The sequence below is a fragment of the Centrocercus urophasianus genome, unplaced genomic scaffold, assembly GCF_019232065.1.
Source record: "Centrocercus urophasianus isolate 14NV4802_14NV808 unplaced genomic scaffold, USGS_Curo_1.0 seq_10, whole genome shotgun sequence".
NCBI classification, from domain to species: domain Eukaryota; kingdom Metazoa; phylum Chordata; class Aves; order Galliformes; family Phasianidae; genus Centrocercus; species Centrocercus urophasianus.
In genome coordinates, this window is record NW_024884142.1 from 59919408 (window position 1) to 59947284 (window position 27877).

The window sequence follows — 27877 nt, forward strand, 5'->3', positions numbered from 1 at the left end:
TGCATATCACTGGTCGATCACACTGTGTCAGTCTTCTGAGTAGTAAAAAATGGTAAAATATGTTGAAAGAAAAAAATTGCAAGGTCAAGTTTTGATCTTGGTTGCCACGGTTAAATTACAGAATAACGCAAGTGAAGCAAAGAATGTTACATGCTTGTGTTCTATTCACTGAAACACTGACTGTACTGCTAGAAACTAACATCAAGGTCATTGAAGATGGAGAAACATATTATGAGACAATTAGAACAATACAATATGCTGGATATGAGTTACGATCCTTGAAGCTCTTGCCTTTTTTTGAAAATGACGCTTTTTATATTATAAAAGGCACCAAGTCACAGTGGCATTTTTGAAGAAAGAGATATGGAGAGAATTGTATGCAGTCTTTATCTCAGACATTGCTATAAAATATATTTAAAAAAAATATATACGGACAAGAATTTCTCAGGGAGTAATTGTCAAGGGCATTTGAGATTACTTTAACTCTCTTAGTTTCTTCTAGCATTTGAGATTAGCTTTGTTAATTAGTTTAAACAGTAGATTTCTTCTACGTATTTGAAATTCTGTTATCTTTGTGCTGGTTTTCAGTTACTGTTACTACTAAGTTTGGCTGAGAAAAAAGTTCCTTTGTGAACATTTTAGAATTGGCCTATCATTCAGGTACTCAGGCTACATGACACACTGACTAGACATAGCTAAGGAACCAAGTGGAGCTGAATCAGATATTCTTCTAAAGCAACAAAGGCAGAGCGGAGTGATTTAGGAGTAGACTCTTCCACTTCTTCTAAGCTTCAACTATTGATCATAGAATCCTAGAATCCTTAGAGTTGAAAATGACCTCTGAAGGCCACCTAGTCCAGCTCCTCTGCAATGAACAGGGACATCCACAGATCAAGTCCCTGAAATCCCCAGGGACAAGGCATCAACCACAACACTAGGTAACTTGATCCAGTGCCTCACCATCCTCACTGTAAAAGACTTTTTCCTTATATCTAACCTAAATCTCCCCTCTGACCTTGAAACCATTTTCACTTGTGCTATCACCACAGACCCTGATAAAGAGTCTGTCTCTATTTTATGTAGCTCCCCTTTAGATACTGAAAGGCCAATACTGAGGGGCTGGAAATCATACAAAAGCCATATGCAGAAGAACTGAGGAAAGGATCTAGTGAAGTAGGTCGAAGAAAGACAATGGTAAGAAAAGACAGCTGTATTAGATAGAAACCAAGCCAAATGACTTCTATAAAGAAACAATTCAAAGAAGATTTCTCAAGGACAAATGCTTGATTTTACGAAAACTTGCACTTTATTATGTAAATGTATTTTTGATGGTTTTGTCTTAAAAATGCTGCAAGAACTGAGGTGGCCACAAAGAAATACAAAGTTTTTATGGGGTAGAATGAAGTATTGGTAAACAAACAAAAAGGAACAGATAGTGAAACTTGCAGAGACAATTGCAAGCTAGTTTGGGAGATCAGTGAGGTTTTTTATTTCTTTCTGTGTTCAGTCATATAAGCTTTTCCTGAATATATTTCATGCCATTATCATGGAATTATAGTAGAATTTGTTTCTTTCTGTTTTAAGGTACGGGGGCCCCCACTTGCAGGAGCATTTAAAGAGAGACCAACAAAGCCCACAGCATTTCGCAGGTTTTATGAACGAGGAGACCTCCCCATTGCTGTTGAGCATGATACGAAGGGGAACAGAATAGCATGGAAGGTAAGTCATAACATGCCTTTGATAGCCACCTGAGCTTGTTGAAGTGACATCTCTAATTGTCAAAAAAAAGGTTGTCTTGGAAGTAACAAACCAAAGTAGTTTCTTAGAAAATGGAAAGTGGTGGGGAAGTTGTTAAAAAAAGGCTCTTGATTCAGCTGTCTACCTTGGCTAACAATTAAATTATAGGCTGCAAAAAGCAAGATGACAGAGTTGCTTTGCCTTAGAGAATTGCCTCCTTCCCAATTCATCTCTCTTTTTATGAGGACCTGGCAATGCAGCCTATTTCAGGCAGTCCATCAAATGATGGAAGTGGTTGGTTTCGCTGAGCAGCAGCCATTTATCTACCCCAAATTTCACCTTCCTGCAGGACACTTCCAAATAGAAGCTTTAATTACCTAAATGGATAGGTCAAGATTGCCTGCTCCCTGAAAATGCAGAGCAGAATACAAACGAAGGCAGATTCTCATTCCACAGCTGTACTCTCAGTCTACAGCATATGTCAGACAGCGTAATCGCTGTCATACGTGCCCCTGTTAGAGGCTGACCTCCACTGCTGAAGCCATTACAGCTACGACATTTCTCTGACAAAAGGTTAATTGGCTTCAAAATAAATGTATTGCCTAATGACTCCATTCTAATGCGGCTGTGTTTCTCTCTAAAAGGCTTGGTGATGTTATTTGTAAAACTTGCCAATCTTCTAAGTAACCACTGCAGACTTTTAAATTTAATTTTAAAAATGAATGCTGATCTTTAACCTGCTCCTACTATTTAATTATTTTTGTTATCATGAATTATTCTTTTTTGTGTTGTTTATTGTACTAGAATAAGATTTCACTGAAAGCAATGTTAGTTACGGAAAACAACATGGTACACATGAAAATAATAAAACAGATTTATAGAATATTTAAAGTTTTTAATGTAGAGAAAATGATATAGAATTTACCTGTATAGCTTTGTTAATTCAACAAAATGGGAGAAATTTTGCAATCTCATAATTGATTCTGCTGCTAATGATGTCAACAGGATTTGACCTATGCTGTAGTGTCACTGTATAATTTGTTAGCAACTATGATTTAAGAAAGCTTTTTTGTGTATTTAAGTATAGAATAGGCATTTGTACTGTGAGAAAGTACTGTTAGCAGTAACAATGCTAAATTAGCACAAGGATCCGTTAATAGTTCTTGCAACTAATCCCTAGTCAGAATGAGATTCCATTGCAACGATTTTTTAGACAACTGTAATCATGACTTTTCTGGATTAAAATTCACAGGTTTACAGTTTAAGTTTGCATTTCAATCTTTCGTCACCCAATAAGAGTCAATGATTATTTGCAAACATATGCAATAATCTGTAGAATTCAGTTGTGTTTTTTTTTTTTCATGAGACATTATAATTTCTAATTTCTCAAAATTGGATGGAGAGATACGTTTAACCTAGTTGGTTGCTAGTTGGTGTACATACTTCCATTATAAGGATTAACATTCCACTTGATGATGCTACTGACTACTTAATTGACTTCTTGCTAACTAGCTTTCTAGGAGCCTTCAAACTAAAGCTGAACATCTAAAATAACTGTTTGTTCCCTGTATCTGACAGTTTGAATTGTTTGAAGATATGCTTACTACCTTAAGACAATCACAATATAGAATCTCTGGTGGATAACCCAGCAGGATTTTTTTCTTATTGCAATTTGTCATCACTCCAGTTTCTTCCTAATACACACCTACCATAGTAATACACTGTCATGTAGCTAGTGAGACCTAGGACTCTTATGTCATGAAACAGTTACCTTTGGTATTGCTATTCATCCTCTTTGTCAAAACGCATTATCACTCCTTCAGTATACATCCAAGAAGACAGTGTAGTAGTGCACTGTTCCATTCTTTTATTATCAACATGGCAGGACCCAAACTTATTTCCCTTATTCCAATCCACTTGATTTATTCATGGATCAATCTAGACTGAGTTTTGTGGCAGGCACTCGAGAAAACAATACTGAGAAAGTAGAATTACTTGAGGCTGTTGTTTAATTTGGCACACAACCATCATTGATTATTGTGCATCTTAAGAAGATGTAGAAGGCAAATAGGAGTTTTCTAGCTCAAACTTTAGGTTGCATAGCTTCTGAAGTCCTGCATGCTTCTGCTAGGGGCTGAGAATATTGTTCATCATTAGTTACTATTTTAAGATGCAGATAGAGTAAATGTCTGTATTTTTTTACTTGCTTTAAGGATATGAAAATAATCAAAATAGCTAACATACATCTAATGGCTCATTTTCTCTCGTTCATCGTATTTATTTGTAAAATCGATTAAATCATTTTAGAAATATATTTTACTCTATACTGCTTAAATTCATAAAGAAAAAAAAACATTTTACTAATACGTCTAGGACAATGCTTTAAAATATCTTGTCTAAACTATATTTGTGAGTTAAATTGTTCTAGGGAAAGGATAAAAGAAAGAAATGGTAACTGTTATTTTAATCCTGAAATCACAGCATGGTATTATTGTTTTATTCTGATGTGGGTTTTTTGTTGTTTTTTTGTTATTTTTTTTTTCTGTATTTATTTATATGCTATTTATATCATGGTTCATTTGACTCTTGTTAGCTTGGATATCCAGTGGTGCATGAGAAAAAATGCAAGAGGGTCTCAGAAACATGATTTATTCTGACAAAGGAAAATACTACAGGATTTTTTTTCCTTTCTTAATTACATGCAGTGGTTTGGTTTTTTTTGATTGGCTTTTGGTAGTTACTGAAACAAAATAAAATGGCCATAATTATCAGACATTACATACATTTTTGAAAACTCTTCAATATTTGCTATATTGTAACTCTGTAGAAGAGTCATTTTTCGGGAGAACAAGATATAAATTTTAAGTTCTAAACTATTTGAGAATACCTACATGTGTTGATTCTCTGATTCTGAAATAATAATTCTTATTTCCAAAGTGGACAAAAGTTAGAAAGAAGCATTTTTACTGCAAATTAATTGTAAATTTTGACGAGATTAAACTTTGCCTGCAGTGACAGTGTTTACATAAGATCCTTTTCTTAAAATAAGAACCAAAGCAAATTAGATTCAAGTTACAAGGTTATTGTAGCAAGATCTGGTTTCCATGTGACTTTTCAACCTAAGTGTTCAGGCTTAGAAATTCATAGTGGCATCCTGGCTGATAAGTTGCCAAATTACACTACATAATTTCTACATTCAGCTTTTTTATTATTATTACAAGTCCAAATAAGCCTGTTTTGACTCAACTGAAGGAAAAAGATGAATGGATAAAATATGATTACAACATAATCTTAGTAAATCATGATAACAAGTTCAGGTAATTAAATCTGTCTTTAAGGAATATCACCTCGAGAAAGAAAGAAAAAGAATTTTAAACATTCTGATAATTTTGAATTTAAATGGTCTGTTGTTAAAAGCTGTAATTGAGTATATTTCCATAAGAAGACATGACTGTTTTGGTGTTCTTAATCTTCATTTTCAGAAATGGAGAATAATTGTCTTTTCATCTTTTTGAAAAGGTGAACATGAAGAATGTTTTGTGAATTACGTTGGTGAAAATTCACCATCTTGTAATTCACCAGTATATTTTCTGATATTTAATACAATTTAAATAAAAGAATTCATAGAAAATGAATGAAGACATTCATCTCACTCAGGAAGTCTACTGGCAGTCAGTGAATTTCTTTGCTAAATTCACGCAAACTCAGTAAAATGTTTGAACATCTAATTTAAATTCTTTGATTTCATGATCCCAATGTGGTCATTACATACATCTGTAGTATCTTACAATTGATGCAAATACATAGTACTCATACTTTTGGATAAACCAATAACTTTTGAGAGCTATATACAAACTTCTTAGGTTGAACAACACAACTAATGTTCAAGATTCTTTCCAAATTTGAAGCATTTGATTTTGTCCAGTAACAAAGAGTGGATAATAATTGCATGGTTTGAAAATGTGTCTCTGATTTGGATCAAATATAAAAGTTCAGAATATAAATCGCTGTTAATTTAGAATTAGATGGTAGTGGAAAGTATTTTTTTTAAATGAAGAATGTGCTGGAATGTTTATCTCATAAGTCTTCTGACTACTTCCTTAGGATCCATAAGTTCTCTTTTAACTTATATATGTCACAATTTTCTTTAAACAAATGTAGTAATATATTCTTTTGCACAATTTCATACTGAGCTATGAATTATAAAAGCTCACTGCTCCGTCCCTGAAAAGGACTTCCATTTTAAAATATAATGAGTTAAAGAAGGTCAGAATGCAATTAAACCTTAGACTAAGGAAGTTGATAATCCAACGAAGTATTTCTGAATTTTTCAGAATGTGTTTGAAATGCAGTCTTTCTGTATCTTTGAGAAAGTCATCAGAATGTTTGAAAAATCACTTGTTTTGGGAATAGAGTTAATCATGAAAGATATTTCTCTGTGGAAGAAAAAAGCCACTATCCTTCAAAATAATTTTAGTTATTTCAAAGAGAATCAATTTCAAAACTACAAAATTCTTCATGAAGCTAAAATGTCAAAATGAATATTATTTGTCGCCTTTCTGTTTTTTGTTTTTGTTTTGTTTTTGTTTTTGTTCCAGCATAGCTGTAGCTATTTTCATTGAGGGGGTGAATTTCATCATTATAATTTTTTCTTCATCCTCTTTCGTACATAATTTGTTTTTCAGAGACTTTTGTAAGCTTTGACACCGAAATGACTTCTTGGTGATAGAAACTAGATGCAGGGACAAAAGGCTGTTCTCCTGCCATTAATGTCATGTGACATCTGATTTTTTTCTTGTGCAGACTACTGAAGGTTGTTTCTGGGAAAAGGGACCACAAGCAATCTAAACGTGCCACAGAACTGTAATTTTTGTTAGCACCTCACATTCCTAATTTGGTTTCATCTGTCTGTTGTATGTTAGCCTAGAAAATTCTGAGTTGCTGTGATTAAACTGGCACCTATACCCAGTGACTACAAAAATCTTCTCCCTTCTAGCAACCCCTAAAATAGCTGCTATGGGGTTTGTGTGTTTGTTTTGTTTTTTTGTGAAGTTTAATCATTTTTGATTGAGGGGTAAGTTTTAAACAAGAGGTAATATAGTTTACTGCAGCAACCACTATAGTTGAAAGAGATAAGGTGCACAGTTCCTAAGCAATATTCCTCAGTATTTTTTATTTCTGTAGTGTTTATTTTCAATTAATGCATATGAAAAAACACATAATGTATGTTGTTTCATTTATAGACTTTAAGTAGCCTTAGGAAGACTTCCCAAAATTTAAATCTAATAAAAGTTAGTGTTTTCATTTACCTTACAGAGTGATCCCATTAATATTTTGTCATTTATTGAAGTGAGATATGATTCCAGGAGTTAGATGATTTAGTAGCTTATTCCCATCAGAAAGGAAAAGTCCAGTTTTTCTGCATTTCTTCTTCTCTCTGTTCCTAAACCATGCATGATACTGGCACTGATACTAATCTGAAATCTCTGTGAGTAAATTCATCTCACTAACTCACAGAAGAATTGGGTATGCTTTTTTCAATTAATAATGTCTTCACAGTCCTGTGAACTTTCAGTACAAAAGAGTCCATAATGTTAAAGCCATTTGTTGATGAAGGAGAGAAAAACATCAGTAAGAATGGAAGAGAGATGAAGCATCTTAAAACTATTTTTCTTTCAATATGGAAGTGGTACTTCAGATATCTCTCAGATAAGAGAACTATATGGCTATGACAAATGTTTTCCTTTTGAATTTATTTTCAAATGTATATTTATACATTGCCTTCTGTTCTTTGCTAAACTCTTTAATACCTTGTTAATAACAAATGTCGTATTGAAGAAAACATTTAAATCCATCAAAAATGTTGTCACGCAGAATAAAGGTTTTTGCAGATTGTATACAAAAGGAGGACAGCCATATGTTACAATTAGCCACAATTACAGCACAGAATGATGCTAGTATTCTATTATATTTCATGTCTTCATGAATGTTTTAGGATGTAGTTCAGTGTTTTATTCTATTTTTTTTTTTATTCTCTGAGGACTCCTCTTTTTTTTTTTTTTTTTTTTTTTTAAATAATTTCAGTGATCTTGTTTACATCTATCCCAATACAATTGTGTTGATATAACAGAAAATTACAGTGTGAATTTAAGTGAGAGCAATTCAAAGCAGGAATTTCTTAATCCAGAAATATGTAATAATTTAGATTAGAAATGTAAGTTGATATAAATAAATGGTCTTGGAGAAACAAATTCTATAAATGCCACCTCTGGGGGGGTGGGGGGAGGGGAAGATGCAATAGATTTAAAGTGAAGAAATAGTTTAGAAAATAATCAGAAAAAATAAGTAGTATAGAACCTGGTTGTCTGAGGTGTACATAGTTACAAGAAAGAATTATTCCTTTAGAACCCAAAATGCAGCAACGGTGTGTTGCATCACATCTTGAATCTGAAATTATTTGTAGTCTCTCACTATGACTTACTGAAGCAACTACAATCATGAGGTGATTGTGTGTTTAGACAAATCTCATTCCTAATTCTTCGTGACTGTTTTACTAGTGCCCAACTGGTTACTATCTGTTTTCTTTGCTGATGTGCATGCAACTTTTTCTTAGACATTGTTAAAAACTGTAATCACAGTTCTATTCTTCTAGTTTCCTTTTTTTAAAAAAAGCTCTAAATAATACTAAAATTGACACGTCCTAATATCCGTGATCTGATTCTCCTTTAAAAGAAAATTCCTTTAAATCTCTTAAGCGATATCATATAAGTTATAAATTATACCCCTCTGTGCCCTGAAATTATACGAAAGAGCACTAGAATAAATACCATCTCTTTTCTATGGATTAAAACGTATTCTAACTGATCTGTTAAAATGGGGTCCTTATTGCCATAGCTAAATAATATCCATTCTTTTTTCCATTTTTCTCCCTATGATACTAAAACTTTTCTTACTGATCCATTAGTTTTTTCAACCTTGATGATTCTCAGAGCAATCCATTTCTGAACAGCAATCTGATTGCTGAATGCTTTGCAGAAAAGTTCTGGTTGTACTTTTGGTAGGATCAACTTAAATCTTTATCTTGCATCTAAGAAGTTTTAGTATCTGATTATGTTTATATGTAGTAGTGTTACTTTGTTTATATTTAATAGGTGAAAAAGAAGTGGTATTAGTGATGCAAAATGAATCTTATCAAAATAATGTTTCAAAAGACTCTACCAAATCAGTTTTTATGAAATCTCATAAAAATGAATGTAGCTATTTCAGTACTTATCAGTGTTCTCATTGCTTGCTTTTAGTTTATACATTTAAGATAATATTTTCTGTAAAATGCTGTATTAGTCAAAGGCTACTCAGTGCCTTCTTTTCCTCATAACAGTTGTGGATCATAGAATTCTGATTATTACTATGAGGTTTATTTGTTTTTTTTTTTTACTGTTTTCTAGTCTTTTCCTCTCCTTTCTTAATTATATTTGAAAAATCTATTGAAAAGTATTTTCTCAATATTCAGATAGAGATAAATAAAATCCATATTTACTGGAAAAAATGAGATGTTCATTTGCTTAACGGAAGAATCTTTCAAGGGAAAAATATTAATGTTCTCTTAGATATGAATCAGATTTCCTTTGTTTCAAGAACATCAATGCTGAATTTGGATGCTAGTGTTCAGCTGAAATCTAAAGCAGGCCTTGCAAAAAGCAGTGACAGTTCACCTGATTCTTGTAGTAGAGAGCTGCCACATTTCAATTATTAATTCCTCTGTGGCTAATTAGTAGTTGCATCTTATAGTGGGATTTTAGAAAACAGTAATACTGTGGCAGTTAATTTACTGTTCCTTTTCCCCCACATACACAATTAAAGCCAACCCTTTAATTGATGTAAATTGCCTTCTCTTGAAAGTATATGGGATGAAAACCCAGCCATGTATCAGAAATAACTTTAATTTAAATTTGCTGAATGACCTCTGAAAGCTAGATGAAAGATTTTTCTGCTGAATGGGCTGGTGCTCCCTGCTTGTATAATTTATGTGAGAAATTAGTGCGAATGGTTTGCTTTTATGGAGCAGTGCTGCTTGTTGCAAGCCTGCAGAAACAATTTTCCCCCAAGCCTCCATCTGTTCTTCAAACCAGGGCATATGCCATCTCATCGAGCTTGAAAGTCAACTGATTTATACCTTCTGAAAAGTACATAGATTGAAAAGAAAGGTCGACTTCTTCTATGTGACAATGATTTGCTAGGCACTTGGATAAAGACAATTCACATTACTGTGGACCCAAGAGGACACAAGTGATGTAAACTTCAAAAATTGGTAGATTGGCACATTGGACAAAAACAAGTTGTTCCTCCTCCACGAGTTAAACAGCTATCTCTGTGTTCTAAAAGATCACAATTTTTTAGAAGGTAGATAGGTGATATAGCCATTAAATCTTGTTAATGATGTGTTTTGGACTGAATAATGTTTTCCTAACTGCAAAGTTTTCCATGTGGAAGTAACAGGACTTGTTCCACTTTAAACTGCAAGCAGAAACATGTGTCTTAAAAACTGCTTGTTGTTATTTGTCAGAAAGTTCTGTTCAGTACCACAAACACAGCTTTGATGAATTTTGTATGTCTATGCTGAAGGTGAATTTGGAACCCTGTCCAAATTAATGGATGATATCTTTTTTGTCCATTCATTGTCAGCCTTCCTCCTTTTACCCAAATATTAGAGTTCTGTGGTGAGTGACAAAACAAATTGAATTGACAAAATAAAAATCAATATGTTTTTGATGTTTTCATTTATGCTCTTGAAATACTGTGACTTTTCTACTTTGAGGCTCATAGTCTGAATAGCATTAAGTACTTTGTCTTATCGGGTCTGGGTTTTTTTTGTTTTGTTTTTTTTGTGTTTTTTTTTTTTTCTGTTTTTCAGATAAAAATTGGAATATATCTTATATTTAATATAAGGAAGATTACATAGAAATTGAGCATTCAGAGCCTTTTAATGTTAAAATTTGAGGGCAGATTTTGCCTTGTAAAACATAGAGCCTTATTATATGAAGTCCATGTAAGATGCAGTAAAGAATCATTCATTACAGGCATGAGCTTGTTGAGACATCTTTAGCATCCCTAAGAAAAAATAACAAAGTCTCTGTAGCTACCCGCAATTGTCTGTTGTTATGTAGGTATGAATGTCCTGACTCACACAGTCAAGTATACTTTTTGAACATTACGTAACTCAATAGAGAAAAGCACAGAAGGACAGATTAACGAGACCACTGCTATGAATTATGTCTATTGTACAAATGAACCTCTAACACTTAAGTCAGTATCCAGCTTAATGGAAGTAAAATTCATATAATGTGTATGCTATTGACTGACAAAAGAAGATGAAAATGTAGGGTTACTAAACTGTTTAAATTGAATACAATTTATAAACATTTCACTGTGTTGAATGTGTTAAATGTAGTTGTAATATGGCTTTATGAAATGCTACACCGTAAAATGTGTGATATTTAAGAAAACTTCACACTACGTCTTGTACAAATTAGTAGGAAAAAGTTAACTGAAACATATTTTAAATACATACTTTACCAATGGCTCTATTTTAGAATTGTATTATAGTTGATGCCTACACACAACAGTTTTGTGATAATGTTATCATATTTTGTTACCTTTCAATTATTTCCTTTTTTGTCCATTATATTGTGTACATGGAGTAAATATCTGTCTCCATCATTTTTGTTGTCCTATACTGTTTCCAAAGCATAAACTAATTAATTGTTATTTCACTGTCATTTTCAGTAGCCTCCTATGATCCTTTCACATCAAATTCATGTTCACATCTACTACTCTGCAGAGTTTTTATTTGGGATCTAAACTGCTCTAAATCCTCACATTTAATTCTGCTCATTAGTAGTATTTACTTGTCTTTAAATAGTAAATTGTATTTATTTGTCTGTAAGTGAAGTTACTCATGAGGACAGCTCTACAGGAATTGGCTTAAGCTTTCTATTTAAATAAAATAGATTTTTAATTGTTATATATGTGTCTTTGAATACAAATCATTCAGATTAAGATTCCAAATAACTTCCTTAACTAGTAAGCTCTAAATTTTAATGTTTTAAACTTCCTCTTAATTTGAAACTTCTTAACTACTCTGTTGAATAAAGTAACTATCCAATGTTGCATGATAAAAATTCTCTTCCTTCTAAGATTTAAGCATGTAGGTAATACTTTGTAATCAACCTAGTCTGAAGCTTTGGTTTGGCTGATAATGTGTAGCAATAGTGTTAGTGAGATGGTGTACGTAAATCTAAGATGAGAAAAAGTTATTTACACTTTTTTGTTCTCTTATAATTATGTAACTTTCACAAAAACTGTCCTAGTGTTGTTGCATCTTTAAGAAATAAATTGCCAATACCTTTGGAACACAACCTATTTAAATGTGTCTGATAAATATTCTATTGAGGCAGTTGATTTGCCCTTTTTTTATTTAATGGAAATTTCTTTTACCTTTGAAGTCAGAGTCTGTATGTACATTTCAATTAGCAGTATGTCTGTGTGACAGTAGCTGCAACATGAGGTAGGTTACAACCAAAATAGTTTTAAATATTTAAATTAGATGGTTCCCCTTGGCTTTCACCTTTTGCACATTAATGCTCTGGAAACAGGTAATTTGGCGAATTATAATTGCTGTAGTACTAAGTGACAGAATCTGCGGGTTACTAGTTTTTTGTTTTCCCTATGACTTGCTTCTATATCAGACCAAATAATATGTTTTAATTAGATTTTAAAGGAATTGGTAGCTAAATTGTCTCTGTAAAATGAAACAATTTAAGTGCTGCAGGATATTCTAGAAGTTTCATCAGAGATAAAAACCCAAATAAAACCAACTGACACATCAAACAAAAATAAATAATTTATATCTCATATTGGAACTGATTTTCTGTGTTTTAAAATAAATATTATGTTCATATGTTCAGGAAAATGTGTGTTTTTAATTAAAGACTCATTACAAAAAGATGGACAAGTAATACCTAGAAGATAACAAGTAAGGATCTTTAAAGAGATAAGAATATTGAATGAAAATTTCCTCAGGCTACAAAGAAGCAAAACAAAGAGTATTGCTTACAGCTTAATCTAAACTTCTGTCTAAATGCCTATTTCTTTAGGAATGTGGGCTGTGTCACAGTTCTGCTCTAAAAAGGGACATGTTAAAGAAAAAACTGAGGGTTTGTCTTTATTGCTTTTAATTGGCTTCTAGGTAGATTATACTCTTTTATACCTTTCACCTTTCCCAATTAAACAGGATTTTCTTCCTCTTCATGTGCTTATCTAAAGACAGATTTAAATTAAAGCATGTAAAATGCAGATGTTAAATATTTTTTGAACAAAAATATTGGGTTTTTTCCTATTTAATACATCTGATATCTTCCTGCTTCACTGTCAACTGTATAAATGCATGAGTTAGAAGATTTCATGGTCACTATGATGTCTAAGCTGCCACCAATCTACATGCCATACATATGTAGTCAAGTTGTAAGAATGAGAGTGAGATTCTTTCAGTTCACCCTTTTCAGTGTTGTTCTAGCTGTCAAATGACAAACATTTACAGCTGCTATTTTCATTTTTAACTTCTTGCTGACATCTCTACATTTCATGTTTTTCTAAAATACTTGTTTTTGAAAGCATGTACATGACTTTCAAAGTTTTAGGTAGAATTCCAGCTTTCTTATCTGTTTATAAATATAAATTGCAGTTGATTTGAAAAGTGATAGTGTCTTTGTATCAGCTGGAACAGAATTGTTTTCTTCACAGTGTCTGGTATGATGCTACATTCTGGTTTTAGGAAAAAAACAATGTTGATAACACACTGATGTTTGAAGTCATTGCTAAGCAGTGTTGTCCAGAGCCAAAGCCGTTCCGGTTTCTCATCTCATACTAAAGTAGGGTTGGGAGGGTACAGAATCAGGACATGTGACTTAAACTGGCCAAAGGATTATTCCATACCATATGACATCATGTGGAAGGAGTTTTGAAGGGAGTGGGAGTTTCTGTCTCTCTCTCTCCCTCTCTTTCTCTCTCTACTGCTGCATGGGGCGCTAGATGCACATTGCTTGGGGGATGGTCAGAAATTACTTTTCCATCACTTCTTATACACACACACACGTAATATTATCCTTCTATCTATCAACCCATGAGTTCTATTGTTGTTTTTTTTTCCCCAGTTCTCACCCAAATCCCACTGGGAAAGAGAAGGACTGAGTAAATGACTGTGTGGTACTCAGCCCCAGCCAGGATAAACCACAACAGTCTTTTGGATGCCCAGTGTGCGCCCTAAAGAGTTGAGATAATAGCAGATCTGTCTGGAGTGTGTTAACACAATGTTGTGGCTATTTGATAATTGCTAGTTCTCTAATGATTGCTAATGTTTTCCCTATGGAGCTTTTTGAGAGTCTTCTTGTTGAACTATGTCATACAGTACCTTGCTTGCTGTTTATTTTCCTTGCTGAGTTTGTCATTGCTAGGCACTGGATTAAGGTTCATATTTTGTTAACTAGGTGGCTTTGGCTCATGTTATGATAAAATTGATGTGATAGAATAGACAGAAACTGATGTGATGTGTGTATTCAGCATTGCAGTTATCTGGTCCAACTTACGATGGTCCAACTTCATGATTCTTATCTTGCCCTCGGACCCTTAAAAAGACCATGCTTTGCCTTGCGCTTTAATAACAGCTCTGGAGACTTGCTGCTCTTATTCCAATGCTGATGGGCTGGAGACCCAGTGTAAAGCCTGTGACTGTGACAAAAACATTCTTTGACACCAGTTTGGATTTAGTTAAATTTCAGATGAATTTCAATTTCCTTTGAGCTATCACGATGTGCTTCTGAGATGTGAAAGACAATGTGCATTTTTAGTTGATCTTAGCAAGATGTTTTTGCTCAATATATTCACAGTTCATATACTTGCAGGGGAAAAAAAAAAAAAAAAAAAAACATTAACCAGGTGAAAACAGTAAAAATTGCAGTGTATTTTATGTTTGTGATGAAGTCCAACCTTCTCTTCTCATGCAGCAGTTTATGTGGAAACATGAACAGCCATCAAAATGTCATAGTGTACAAAGGTTTGGAATTTAGGCCTGTCACAGATATTGTATTTTACACCTTTGAAAATTAGAATATGCTCGTCCGTGTAAAATTCCTACCCGCATACAGTTCTGAGTAGTTGATTCACTCTGAGCTCAAATACTACTTCACAATTTTGAGATTTAGTTATAGATTTCTAGTTTAAGCTAAACACATTATACACTTTTTAAAAAAAACAACTGTATTTATTTTTTGTTTCTGATGAGTTATGTTTCATTATATGTTATGATGCTCATCTGAAGAGGTGAGAAAAATAGCTGGAATAAAACCATTTGATAGCATTACTAAAATTGTCCTATTCTTTCTTGACAAACTATAAACAACTTACAGTCATCATAACTCCCTCCCAAAATAATTATTTTTGGTAGTTAAAGATTATCTGATAAGGAAAAAATTCAGTCCTTATTGAATTTAAGCATGGATTTTTAATCGTTTTTAAACTTGAACTTATTCAAATCATTAATTTACCAATGATACTAGAAATATATAACAAAATATTCACAATTTATTTATCATCAGCTGGATTGATACGTTTCTGTGAGATAATCAAAGGCAATAAAATTTTATCAGTCTAGTTACAATAGGTGTCACTACACTATATGTAACAAAAAATGTGAAAGAATGAAGTGAATGTAACTTCCTGCTCACACAGCATTTTAATAAACAGCACTTTCCATCAGTCTGTCAGAGATCTCTTGTCTACAGACATTTCTGACTGCAGACAACAATGTAATATTCATGCTTCTTGTGTAAAGAGTTGCAGTTAATTAGGACAATAAATCAGTTTGCTCTCAAGGGCATAGAAAGACAAACTTTTATGGATTTACCACCTCAGAAGGTGATTTAAACTATCTGAATGACTTTGCATAAAGTTGATTTGGAATACTTACATAATGCATTAGTTAAATGCAGCTGGTAACTTTCAGGTAAGAAGTAATGATGATCACTAACAGCAGGAGCACCAGCCCCATACCTTTTTGCTAAGTAATTTGTTCACTGATGCCCTGAAAATCCTAGATCATTCATCTAGTTTTCAGAAGTATCATTACCTAATGCAGCAATATCACCTAATACGATGTATGCTGGATTAAAATAATCCTCCAAAAGGTGGTTTAATTTTTAGGTGTATACACCAATGGTGATTCACACTGCCAGTTTCTAGTTGTTATTGGGTTGTCAGATTAACGTTGAAACGTAGCAAATGCACATTGGGATTCCCAGAATTGTGCTGTTCCTCTTTTATCAAACAGGCATACCTGAGAATGTAGAAGTCTGCCTAGCAGCAAACTGTTTTCTCTGCTTTAATTATTAATTCTATACCTCTGCATACTTCCTCACAAAGAGGTGGCTGTTTACACTGCTCTTACTTCTGTAAAGAAGTCAAAACTATTCCTGCAGGGCAAAATACGAGCCCATTAGAATGGTTATTCTAATTTTCCTATGAAATTTCTTCACCTCTATGGTGGTATAATATGCCAAATCTCTAAAATAATATTTATGTAAAACCTACTGCTTTTTGTTTTAAGAGGGATTTAAAAGGTAGCTGAGTCTGATCTGATTTATCTGAAATAAGTGACTTCATATGGAAGAGATTTGATTCAGATCTTTCACGTCCTACCTAAAAAACAATTTTCACTAACCCAAGTAGAAGCTACCATGGCCTGTCTAAAACCTACCAGGGCGTATCATACAACTGTATTGAATTCTCTACAGCCATTGAGCAAAATATAGTGTGCGAGTCTTGTTTGATCAGTGTTCATTTCAGAATACTTTGAAATAATTAGTAATATTGTTAAATAGTAAAGTGTGGCAGGAATGCTGAGTCATGGCCTGAAGCAGTGATTGAGCACCTGGTGGGAAGGCAGGGCTAATCTAGGGGTGCTCAGGTGATGCAATGTGCCTGAGTGACCAGAAGGGGTGGATCCTGGCTCCACCCCTTCCGAGACCTCATTTAAGCATTGGCAGTGGAGGTGAGGATGTCTTTTGCTGGAGATCCCTGTCTACTTGAGGCTTTCTAAAGGTAAATGGCTCTTTTCCTTTATTCCTGTGTCTGCTGCATTTGGGCTCATTCTCATTTGCTGTAGTCGAAGACTTTGTCACCGCACTGTTTTTGTGGTACTTTCCATCCCATTATAGCATTACATAAGGTTATATGTTTGAAAATTCCATGGAATGCAACCTGGCCGAATCATGGTTTTTTTTTGAGTGAGCCAAATGTTTTCTACTACCTGCACCTAGAAGTTGACTCTTTATTCTTATTTTCTTAGCAAATTTTGATTTAAATGTTTTAACTGGTTGAACTGGCTTAATGTTTAACTTGTACTCCAATACGTGCTACGGTTTTTATAAAGAACCATTTTAAAACCTTATTTAAAAAAAATAATCCAGTGACTGAAATACAACCTATCATGAAATATTTCTTAGTTGCTTAAAACTTTATTGAACTTGTCTTCCTTAGTAAACAGTATTATCTCTATATCCAATGTTTGTCTAAATACTTATTTTTTACACGTTTCAACATTCTTGTATATGTGACTAATGAACAGTATGCTTAAACTAATATGCATCATGCTTAAATACGTTTTCTTTCTTCCTCTTAACATTTGATTTATTCTGATAATTTAGTAAATTATGTGGAGTAATGTGAAAATGAGTTTTCAAGCACAAACTCTAGAAACTAGGTGAATACAGAAATGCCTGGAAAGCTAATAGATGTGGTGTTGGGACAAGCAATAAACATCTAACACACAGGATCCAAGTATCCTTTCAAACTCTTTGGTCTGATTGTACTCTGGCTGCAGTTTGCTTTTGTTTGTTTGTTTGTTTTGCTGAGGCTAGTCTGAAGCTGATATATAATCAGCTGCTCTTTGAGAATGACACTTGGGCAGAGTTATTCTGATATTATTTTGACCTTTTTTTCTAGTCTGATAGATTTTAAAACCAGTTAAAGATATGTCCTTGGCTTTGTATTTTTACTTTTCTGTTTATTTTTTATCAGGTTGGTACAGTAACTTGGAATGTAGTGCAGCCACGTAGATTGTTTCACTGATGGAAATTAAAGAACAGTAAACCGAAGCAGTAGAATAGGATAGAACAGCAGAATGAAGGATGAAAGAAGTCTTAAATCCATTTTACACACACACAAGCTTTAAAAAGATAAAATACTGAATCAGTAGTCCTTAGGAATGTTGCGTCAGTAATTTCTAATTTCAGCGTAACTCTGGTAATTATTTTAGTAATTCAGCACTTAATACAAAGCGAGCCATTTTACTTGAAGACTTGACTAACCAGATTACTTAATTTTATTTACTTTTTCTGTTTGAAATGCATCTTCTGTTGACTAATACAACTTTTATGAAGGCTTTAAGTCTTTAACTAAAGGACATTAGAAACCATTCTTCAAAATTTTAAATATTTTTAATATTACTTAGAATTAACTTACTCTACGTCAGTCAAGTGAAACAAATGTTTCAGTTGATGAAAGTGTACCTTCCAGCCACACGTGAGACATCTTCTCCTTAAAGCAAAGCAACACAACGAAGTAAAAAAAAAAAAACCTGCTTATTTGTTTATTTTCTAGTTGACATTTCTGCAGATCAGATCGAGGGGTCCTAAGTGTAGTGCCTGAAAAAACTCAAGCAGACAATCTAGAACACAGGGAAATTTTAATGGAATAAGGGCACGTTGCATCATGTTTCTTCTATATATAAATTCATTCTGTTAAAGAGATGAAGCTTGGTTCTATAATAAAAATTTTTCACGTTATTATATAATGCAAAGGTTACATTTTAGATTGCACAGCAGCTATAATGTTTGTTTTTCATAAGATTACAGAGTTCATTATTTCAGCTTCAGGGCTATTTAGTACTACATCATTCATCATCATTCTTTCTGTGTTTATCCTATCCTTATCCTGAAAATAAATAATGTTTATCAGTCCTATACTACCCACTGTAGATGCACATTGGAAGTATTCCAGATTTAAGGTTTAAACCATTTTCTGTTATTACATTGCATGTATTTGTAACAACGAATTTGCTAGATGTATTTTGAAAGGCATGTTTCTGCATAGGTGAGTAAATGTTACCTTATTAAGAAAAAAGAATGCCTTCTATACTTAAGAAAGAAACAGCATAATGTTTTTGTCTCCCTATAAAAACAGTAGTTGATATATCTTAAACTTTCCTATGAAACCGTATGCACCAGGGATCAGTATTGTGGCAGCTCCTGGGTCCTGTTTAATATCTTAATTCCTGATCTGGACAAGAGGATTGAGTGCACCCACAGTAAATTGGCAGATGACACTGAGTTGGGAGGAAGTGCTGATCTTGAGGGTTGGAAGGCTCTGTGGAGAGATCTTGATAGTCTGGATTGATGAGTTGAGACCAATTGTACAAGCTTCAACAATCTAGTGTCAGGTCCTGCACCCTAACAATCCTGTGCAGACCTACAGGCTTGGGGCAGAGTGGCTGGAAACCTGCATGGAGGAAAAGGATGTGGGAGTTCTTGTTGACAGCTGGCTAAACATGAGCCAGCAGTGTGCTCAGGTGGTCAAGGAGTCCAATGACATCCTGACTTGTATCAGCAAGGCTAGGGAAGAGATTGTCTTTCTTTAATTCAGCAGAAGAAAATCTGTCCTAGATGTCATGGGAAGATAGACAGTGGAAGCTGTTTCTTAAGAAGTTGGTATTCAGTGCAGCAGGATCTCAATAGGTGCAGAAGGTGGTGTGAAATATTACTCGCAACAGCTGTTTCATTGTTCCTAGTGAAGGTAAGTCTGGAGCATAAGAATCCTTTAATATCTGCACGAGGCAAAATTAAGATACTATTTTCCAAAGGGTTCATAAATGAACCAACATAATTCTAATGATTACTGTAATCTTTTGTGATAAAGTTGTGTTTCCTTAAGAGTTTGTGCTTTATTTCAGAAAAGTTAGTGTATACAACAAATTGGTTTTTTTCAAGTAAGTTGCTTAATTTAATCGCGTATGTTTTATTTAATGAGCTAAAAGAAATTCTTCCATATAGTTCATTTTCCTTGGATTATTTCTGTAATGGTATTAAGAACTTGAAAGTACTCTTCTCTTTCTTTACTGATTACGTAAAGCATAAGTCGAATATGAAGGGATCATATCATAATATGATACCATAAATGTAAATTGAATAGTAAGGAGGGAAATAAACGTTACTGAACAGAAGGATTTCTTTCATCTATTCTTTTTATGAATGTTAGTGAAAAAGCACATTGAAGGACTGTCAGCAGAACTGAACTCAAAGAAAATAGTGATTCTTCTTTGAGTGGTCTGTGTCTAATATTAACTGTTTTGCGTATTAAGGTAAATGGATTAGTCAGCATGGTTGTTTTCTAAAGGGGCAGAGGTGATCTTACAATCTTGAACTTCTAATGAAGCTTTTAAAATGCAGAGTTGCACTGTCAAGCAATACTTCGAGTTTTATCCAAAGAGCTGAAACAAGAGAGCAATTACAAGAGCTACTGTCACAAAACTTAAAAATCTGACCTATTTGTTTCCTTGATATCTGTTTTACGATAAGATAATGAAGAAGGCTATGAGGACAAAAGCCTCTATGTTACTAGCTGCTATTTTGTGTGGCAGCTTGTTGAACACTGATAGTTAAAAAGTATTTGCTAAAATCAGTACTGTTTTAACCAGAAAAGCATCTAAGAAAGATTCTTCAGTACGGACAATAAGGGTTGATGGAGAAATAGTTGCTATGGAACTATTTTCTGAAGTAGCTTGGAATGACAGTGTTTAGCATGATTTAATTTACATCTCTGTGCTGGATTTTCTTAAGGATGACATGGCTGTAGATATCACAAATAGTCTTCCAGAAAGCATAGCTCAGAACTGGTAACAGTTACTTCCTCAGAAACAGTAAAAATTTTTATCTCCTTACTCCCTGTTAGCAAGATCATCAAAAGTAGTGAAGAATCTATCTTCTAAATTTTTTAATATTTAATCTAGTGTATAGATAATAGTGGGTAAGCTCCTAGTATTATTTCAAGAAACTGAAGCTGACATTTCATAGTGTTCTGATCAAGAAATGTTTTTTCGAGTCGCTGCTAATTTTATAAAGAGAGGAGTAAATTTGCAGGCTCTTCAGCCAAGCCTTAATTGTGAACCATTCAGACAAAATAATCTCAGGAGATCAGAAAATTATCCTTATCTGCAAATCCATGCTTCACATCCTATAGGTCAAAATTTCATATTATAAAATATATATAAAATAACAAAGGACAAATTGAAAGACAGAGTATGGCAACTGAAATAATTATTCTTTGTTTGACATTGTGTGCCTCTGAGACTTATTCTTACTTGAAACACTGCTAAACATGTTTAAAATTTAAGTAGATCGTAGTGCTGGGGCTGTGGTTGTCAAAATTCCTCTTTTCCCATCTAATTCTGTGCTTTGGCAGAGAATACAATTTGGGCGTTATCCAGTGCCTATTTGCAAGGCTGTCTCCCACAGGAACTCCTTAATAGAAAAGGGAGAAAGCATTCTGCCACCATTAGGTGGCTCACTATGAATGTATTTGTGTTGGAACTAGCTGTGTTACCTCTCCTCCGCTTTGCCTTGCTCCATGTCTGGTGCTGTCTCTGCTGCTATGAGCTTTTTTGCAATGTGTGAGTCATTTACAGGAATAAGGAGAAAAAGACCCTGTCTTTGAGTTCCAGAATAGCTGAGACCTGGGTCTTGCTTGCTCTGAGGAAAGTGTTCACAAACTGCAGTGTAAGGAGAGGTCTATTTGCCTCCAGTTACTGCCTGCCTCTTTGTTCCTTGTGTCCTTGGCAGAGGCTGAAAGAACTGGGCCTGTAATACTTGGTCCCTGCTGTGCCACTTAAAGAAATAATAAGCCATTGTCTTCATTAAGCAAGCCTTGTTTTAGCAAACAGAATTCAGATACTAAAAAGGGAACATTTTTAAGGGGGGAGAGTTAAGAGACAGGGATGCTTTACAAAATTCCCTAGAGAAACTGCTTTGTTTCCACTATTTTATTGCTACTTACTGAGAAGATTCATATTCAAATAAGTTGGGGTTGTGAATCGGTCGTTTGCACATTCTCATGCACCCAGGAAGGCTATGATTATGGCTAATTACAATGACGAATGAAATCCTAACAAGAGTGCTCAATCAGATTGCTGTTCATGCATGAAGCAACTAAGACTAGCCAATGGAGGTATGATTTTGGTAATTACAAACAATGGGGCTAAGTTGAAAAAAGCTTAGTAAATCTGCTCGAGACAAAATAAGGTCTAATTAATCACTTTAAGTTCTGAATTCTCCAGATGATCTGCATGCTCTGTTCTATTTAGCATTCTTTTGATAGACTTAGACTAAGGAGCAAGAATGCTTCCTTTTTGCTTATACTTTCACTGAATAGAATGCAAGTGTTTCAAAATACTCTGACTTTCCCTTTGTGACAACGATGTTGCAACCTGTTTTTTCAGGCCAGTAGATGGAACGTTACAAAAATAAACGTGATGTTATTTGCCTTGCTAGCAGTGTCATTATCTTCTTTGAGAAAAAACGATGATGTTAAATTCAGCTGTCATAGTATTACTCATTTCCAAAGCTTATTTAATGGGAGTTTTGATGTTGCCTCCAAAGATTTTAAATCCACCTTAAAAGATATTTCTATTCAGGCTAATTAAAAGTAAATCACTAAATACTTATATTTTCAAGGTTTTTTTCTTTATTTGTGGATAAGGAAATATTAACAGCAAATTATACGAAATGTAACCTAAACTTTTGACAATGAAATTCAGAGAGCTGGGTGCTTTTCAGTTGATATGTTAATACTAATTCCAGTTTTTATTTTAACCATTCTATTACTTGAGTCAGTATATGAGAAATCCTCATAATTAGATTGTCTATATGGAATCACTATACTGAGAATAAATAATATGTGAGTAACCCATAACATGAATTTGGTACATTAGGAGACACTTCAGGAACTATTGTAGGATCAGTTAGCATGAAAAGATTTCAGTGAAATCTTGCTTTGACATATTTTTTAAGAGAAGCCCTTTAAATTTTGAACACTTAAATATGATCATTGTTTACATTTTGTATTAAATAATTTTTCATAATGAAGTTTCCAGCACATTTCTCCTTCTTGAGAAAGTTAAACATCTGTATCTATAAATATTCATGAAATATTAAGGTAGTATATACTCATAAAATGTATAGAATAATTTTATTTTACTGCCATGTTAAAATCCAACAACCATTAAATGAAAGGCACTTACTTTGTTCCACTGATATTTGTGTGAGGCAGTTCTCACTAATCCCTATTGGGTGTTTCTCCCATTCAAAGATGTTGGAGCTTCGTCCACAGGCCATGTTTTAATCTTTTGAAGTACACCACATACTACTTTTGTTGCCAAGAATGTTGATGAGGTACATAAAGAGGTTGAAAATTTTTAATGAGTACATCAGTACTGGACTAGAGACAGTTTTCATCACTACTATTTTTTTGAAGGATATGTTAAAAATGATAAAGCTTAGATTTGAAGTGCTGAAGTAACTCTAACAAATTAGTCTGCAGCTGCTTGTTTCATGTGATCTTGCAGATTTGCTAATAAAGCTTCAATTTCGGTAAAAAACTTTTACCCATGATTCTTCAGAAATAAAAATTATATGCATGTATGCAATAAAAATCATGCATGCAGTGATGTATTACCCAAGATGCAGTACTGCTTCCTTTATTTGTTCTCTCAAAATACATAATTTTCATAGTGTGGCTCAGCCATGTGCAAGTCTTGATGGCCTTTATTCTGTCATATGTTGGATTATCCAAATATACACAAATCTCTTATTAAGGATTAATGGAACCTTTGCTATCTGCAAGACTTAGGCTTATGGAAATGTCTTGATAAGCCATGGAGTATGGTGCTTCAAGAAGGCTACTACCATTTCCCTTGGTTAAGCTCAGCTGTTCAACTCAGCCTCAGAGAGACAGTTTTGCTCACTAAACTGCCAGGGGGTATCGTGTTCTGTGGATCTGGTAACCTGCATTGATCAGCAAGAGCTGAGAACAGTGCCAGAATAAGTAGGACAGAAAGAGTGCGTGTGGAGGTAGGGAGAGAGTGAAGAAAGTGAGACTGTTTTTTTCTGTATATATCAGCAGCTAGATTGTTTTAGTTGCCCTGCCTGCTAGGTTGTGTTTATCATCTTGGGCTCCTTCCAAAGGGACACTCAGTGTCCTTAAAAAGATTTTTTCCTCCGATTGCCTCTAGTGTACCTTAAATACCCGTACATTTTTATGGAAAGCCTTTGTGTAATCTTGTTTGATTTTTCAGTAGCTCAGTGAATTAAAATCATCAGAGTTGTATGCCAACCACTTGGACATTCTGAAATTAATTAGGTAATCCAGTTCATAGCTAGGTCACACACACTGTTCATGATCTAACAAATGGCAGAAGTAATCATTTGCCTGGCTGCAGTTTTCACTTGATGTAATATAAATTAGGAACTTACTTGAATATGGCCATGTACTTAAGTTGAAATTCTTGTAATAAATTCTTCATGTGATGCTTATAAAGTAATCTCACTTGTGAGTCTACCTACTAGTGACTACCTTCTTTCATTCCCATGTCTGTGTGTCTTCGTATCACCATTTCTTATTTTGATATAAGAAAAAGAGTAAAAAGGAGTATTTCTTTTAAAGAAAGAAGCCTGTCTTCCTCACTGATGTGAAAACCAAGATAGGAAACTAGATCAGAGAAGTCCAACAATGCTAAAATAAGACAGATACTTAATACTTACTCAAAATAATGTCTATAGTCTTATTCTGTGCGTTTATTGAGAATGAAAATTTTTAATCATCTCAAGCTAATCGTTCTCTAAAACAGCTGGCAAACATCTTTACTCCAACTTAATTTTCAGTTATTACAAGTTCTTTAGCAAAATTCTTCAGATAAATTTAAATAATAGTGTAGCAGTGTGGCAGGAAGGTCTTATTGTAAGTCGTCATTCTGTTGACATGTTTGTTTTTAATGCACAACAGTTAGAGGAAGTATCCAGTGTTTACTGGATATAAGAAGAAAGACAGAAAAATAACTGATTTCTTGCTCTTGACAGAGCATTTGTTGCCAAGTTAATAGAAATTGACACAAACTGCTTTCTGGGTAACCTGCAGATGCTCCAGAAAGAATATCTTATGGCAAGTGTTTTTCTGGGCAGTGTTATTTAGGACCGTGTCAGAAATTAGAAGAAAAGCTATAGAAACACAAGTATGAAGGAAAATATTTTTACTGAAAGTTTTTTCAGGGCATATTTTTAATTCCCTGGACTTTATTAAAATTGTGTTATAATGATGCTGTTTGATTAATGTAAATTAAGACAAATCAATCCAAATCTGTTACTGGAAACAATACTGCCATGTTGAAACACACAGGCAGTGCTTCATTAACTATTGATAGCTTTTATTTATCTTTAGCTAGAACAATACAATACAAAAGTAATAAATACTACTGTATGGTTCTGGGCTTAAAGTGATGCATTACATTCAAACCCAGAACTCTATGGCTTTATGCAGAATGTTTTAATTAATTTTAAATCACGTGTTGTAGTTCTTCAATTTCATATTGTTGGGTGTTTGTTTTTTCTCTATTCTTGTCTATGTCTCTTAATTTCTTCCTGAAGCTTATGGAAGGCAGGAAATCTTGCTGTTAGAATTAACTTTTCAATGGAAGACATTCTAGTTGACAAACAAGCAGGAAAAAGAGAAGAAAACTATATTAGGAGAATTTTATTTGTTTGATTGTTGTTAAAAAATTCTTGTCCGTTTTTTCCATGTGAAACACTTTTTATGCAACTTGGAAAAAGTAGAGTTTATAGTACAAGCCTAATGGTCTATTCAGACATAAATAGCATAAGATGTATTTGCGTAATAATTATGATCTTAATGTTGAGAGCAGGATTCTGAGAGAATTGCTAAATAGAGACATTGCAAAAAAATGTGTGTATAACTTGCTTTAAAATGTATGCTATTTAACAAAAACCTGGGAGGCCAGAATGTTTTTAATGAGATTTAAAACAGTCACGAATAAATATCTCACAGGAGAAATTATCTAAGAAGCCCATGAAAATAAGTAGTTGGAGTAAGTCAGAACTGCCTGCTATTTGTAATCCACAAATCAGTTTAGATCCTTTGCAAAGTTATAAAGTAGGAATGCAAAATACTTCTTGAAAATATGAATTGTAGGGATGCTTCTTAATGCCTGTGATAAGGGCATATCATTTATCTGTGATAAATGTAGCTGTGCAAAACAAGACATTTTATACTACAGTGGATGAAAACATAATGAATACCATGTTCGATATAAATTGGGAGAGATCTTAGTAGCATACCTGAATTATTCCCTTCAGCCATGTCACACTGTAGTTTGAAAAGTTGTCTTATATTTACAAAATAGGCTCTATTTATCTTAAAGTAGGAGTATTCTTACTAGTTGAAATATTTGCCAAACATAGTTCAATCTCAGAAATATTTTTGGGAACCTTGATTCTAGGATTGGGAAAAAAAAAAAAAAAAAAAGTAGTAAATAATACAGAAAACAAACATTTCTCCCATATTCTGTCCATTGTTTATAATAATTTTCCTTCCTGTAATTAAATATTCTCGTTTTTGTGCACAGTAACAAAGTAATTCTTGGGTATTCTGTTAGAGAACTTTAAAATTTTCCTTGCTAGTCCATTTCTGTATTCGTTTTTTGTTCAGTTATATCTTGAAACTGCTCTTGACATGTAGATAGGTGTTATTTACCTAGTTGCATGGGTACTGCCTGTTTTATTTCTATTACTAAATTACATGAAGAAAGAAATATTATAGAATTATACAGTGGCTTCAGTTGGAAGGTACCTTAAAGCACCAACCCCATGCAATGTGCAGGGATATGTTCTGCTAGATCAGGTTGCCCAAAGCAATGTGGCCTTCCAGGATGTGGCATCCAAAACTTCTCTGGGCAGCTTCTATCTTGCCAACCTCTCAGCGAAGAGTTTTTTTCCTAATATCTGTTCTGAATCTTCCCTCTTTTTCAGTTACAGCCATTACCCATGTCCTATCAGTACATTTCCTGATAGAATCCTACTCCAGGCTTCTTGTAGGCCCCCTTTGAATGGACGTTCTTTTTTTTTTTTTTTTTTAATTAGTTATAATGTTTGACTGACAATTATACATATCACCTCAAACTGTATTTCAGGCTAAGAAAAAAAAACAGATTTCACTTGAATTCAGAGAATTCTGATGGTGTAGTTTCATTGTTCTGTTACTCAAAGTAGATTTAAAATTCAAAATTTGTTTTTTTTCTATTCAGAGTCCTATAAATGTTATAAGACCCTATGGAATAACACATTACTTCTAAGAACTAGATACTGTCATACTAATTTGAAGAGCTGTTTGTCTCCTTTCCAGCATTATTAGGCTGAAATAGTTAGGAAAATTATCATTAACCAGGTATGTATTTCTACTTTATTTCCCTGGTGTGTACTTCCATTTCCTAGAAATAAGTAGTTTAGCAGCCTCCTAATCTGGATGTTAAATTCAATATTTTTGAATTTAGGAAGACTGTCCTAATTTTCTTTAACTTATTAATTTGATCTCCATGATATTCTTTGTCAATAACTTTTGCAATGTCATCATGCACTGTATGAAAATGAAACACTTTCTTTCATTTTAATTTTATGCCTGCTTTATTTTTCTCTTTTATTATGAAGAAAGTTGAAGTATTGTTATTTATTCACCCTGCCTATATTGTTTATGGTTTCTGATGTGTCCTGCTCAGTCATCACTTTTTCTAAACAGAAAAATTCTGGCCTACTTGGATCTCTCCAATTGAAAAAGAAGTACACATGCTTTAAAGTTGTATGACTAGAAATTTTTGCAGTGATCAAGCACTGTGAATTTATTATCTTCTATAATAAAATTTTAAGACCAGCACTTAAAATTAAGTAACACCTGCAACCATTTTATTGACTTTATTGAC

At 33.6% G+C, this 27877-nt stretch overlaps 1 protein-coding gene across 1 annotated transcript in view; it reads left to right on the forward strand.

Moving 5' to 3' along the window:
* Positions 1 to 27877, forward strand: part of PACRG (parkin coregulated) — a 190374-nt gene that overhangs the window by 40963 nt on the left and 121534 nt on the right. The window contains exon 2 of the mRNA XM_042822012.1: positions 1585 to 1719. Coding sequence (XP_042677946.1) covers positions 1585 to 1719 — 135 coding nt within the window. The remainder of the gene's footprint in view (positions 1 to 1584; positions 1720 to 27877) is intronic.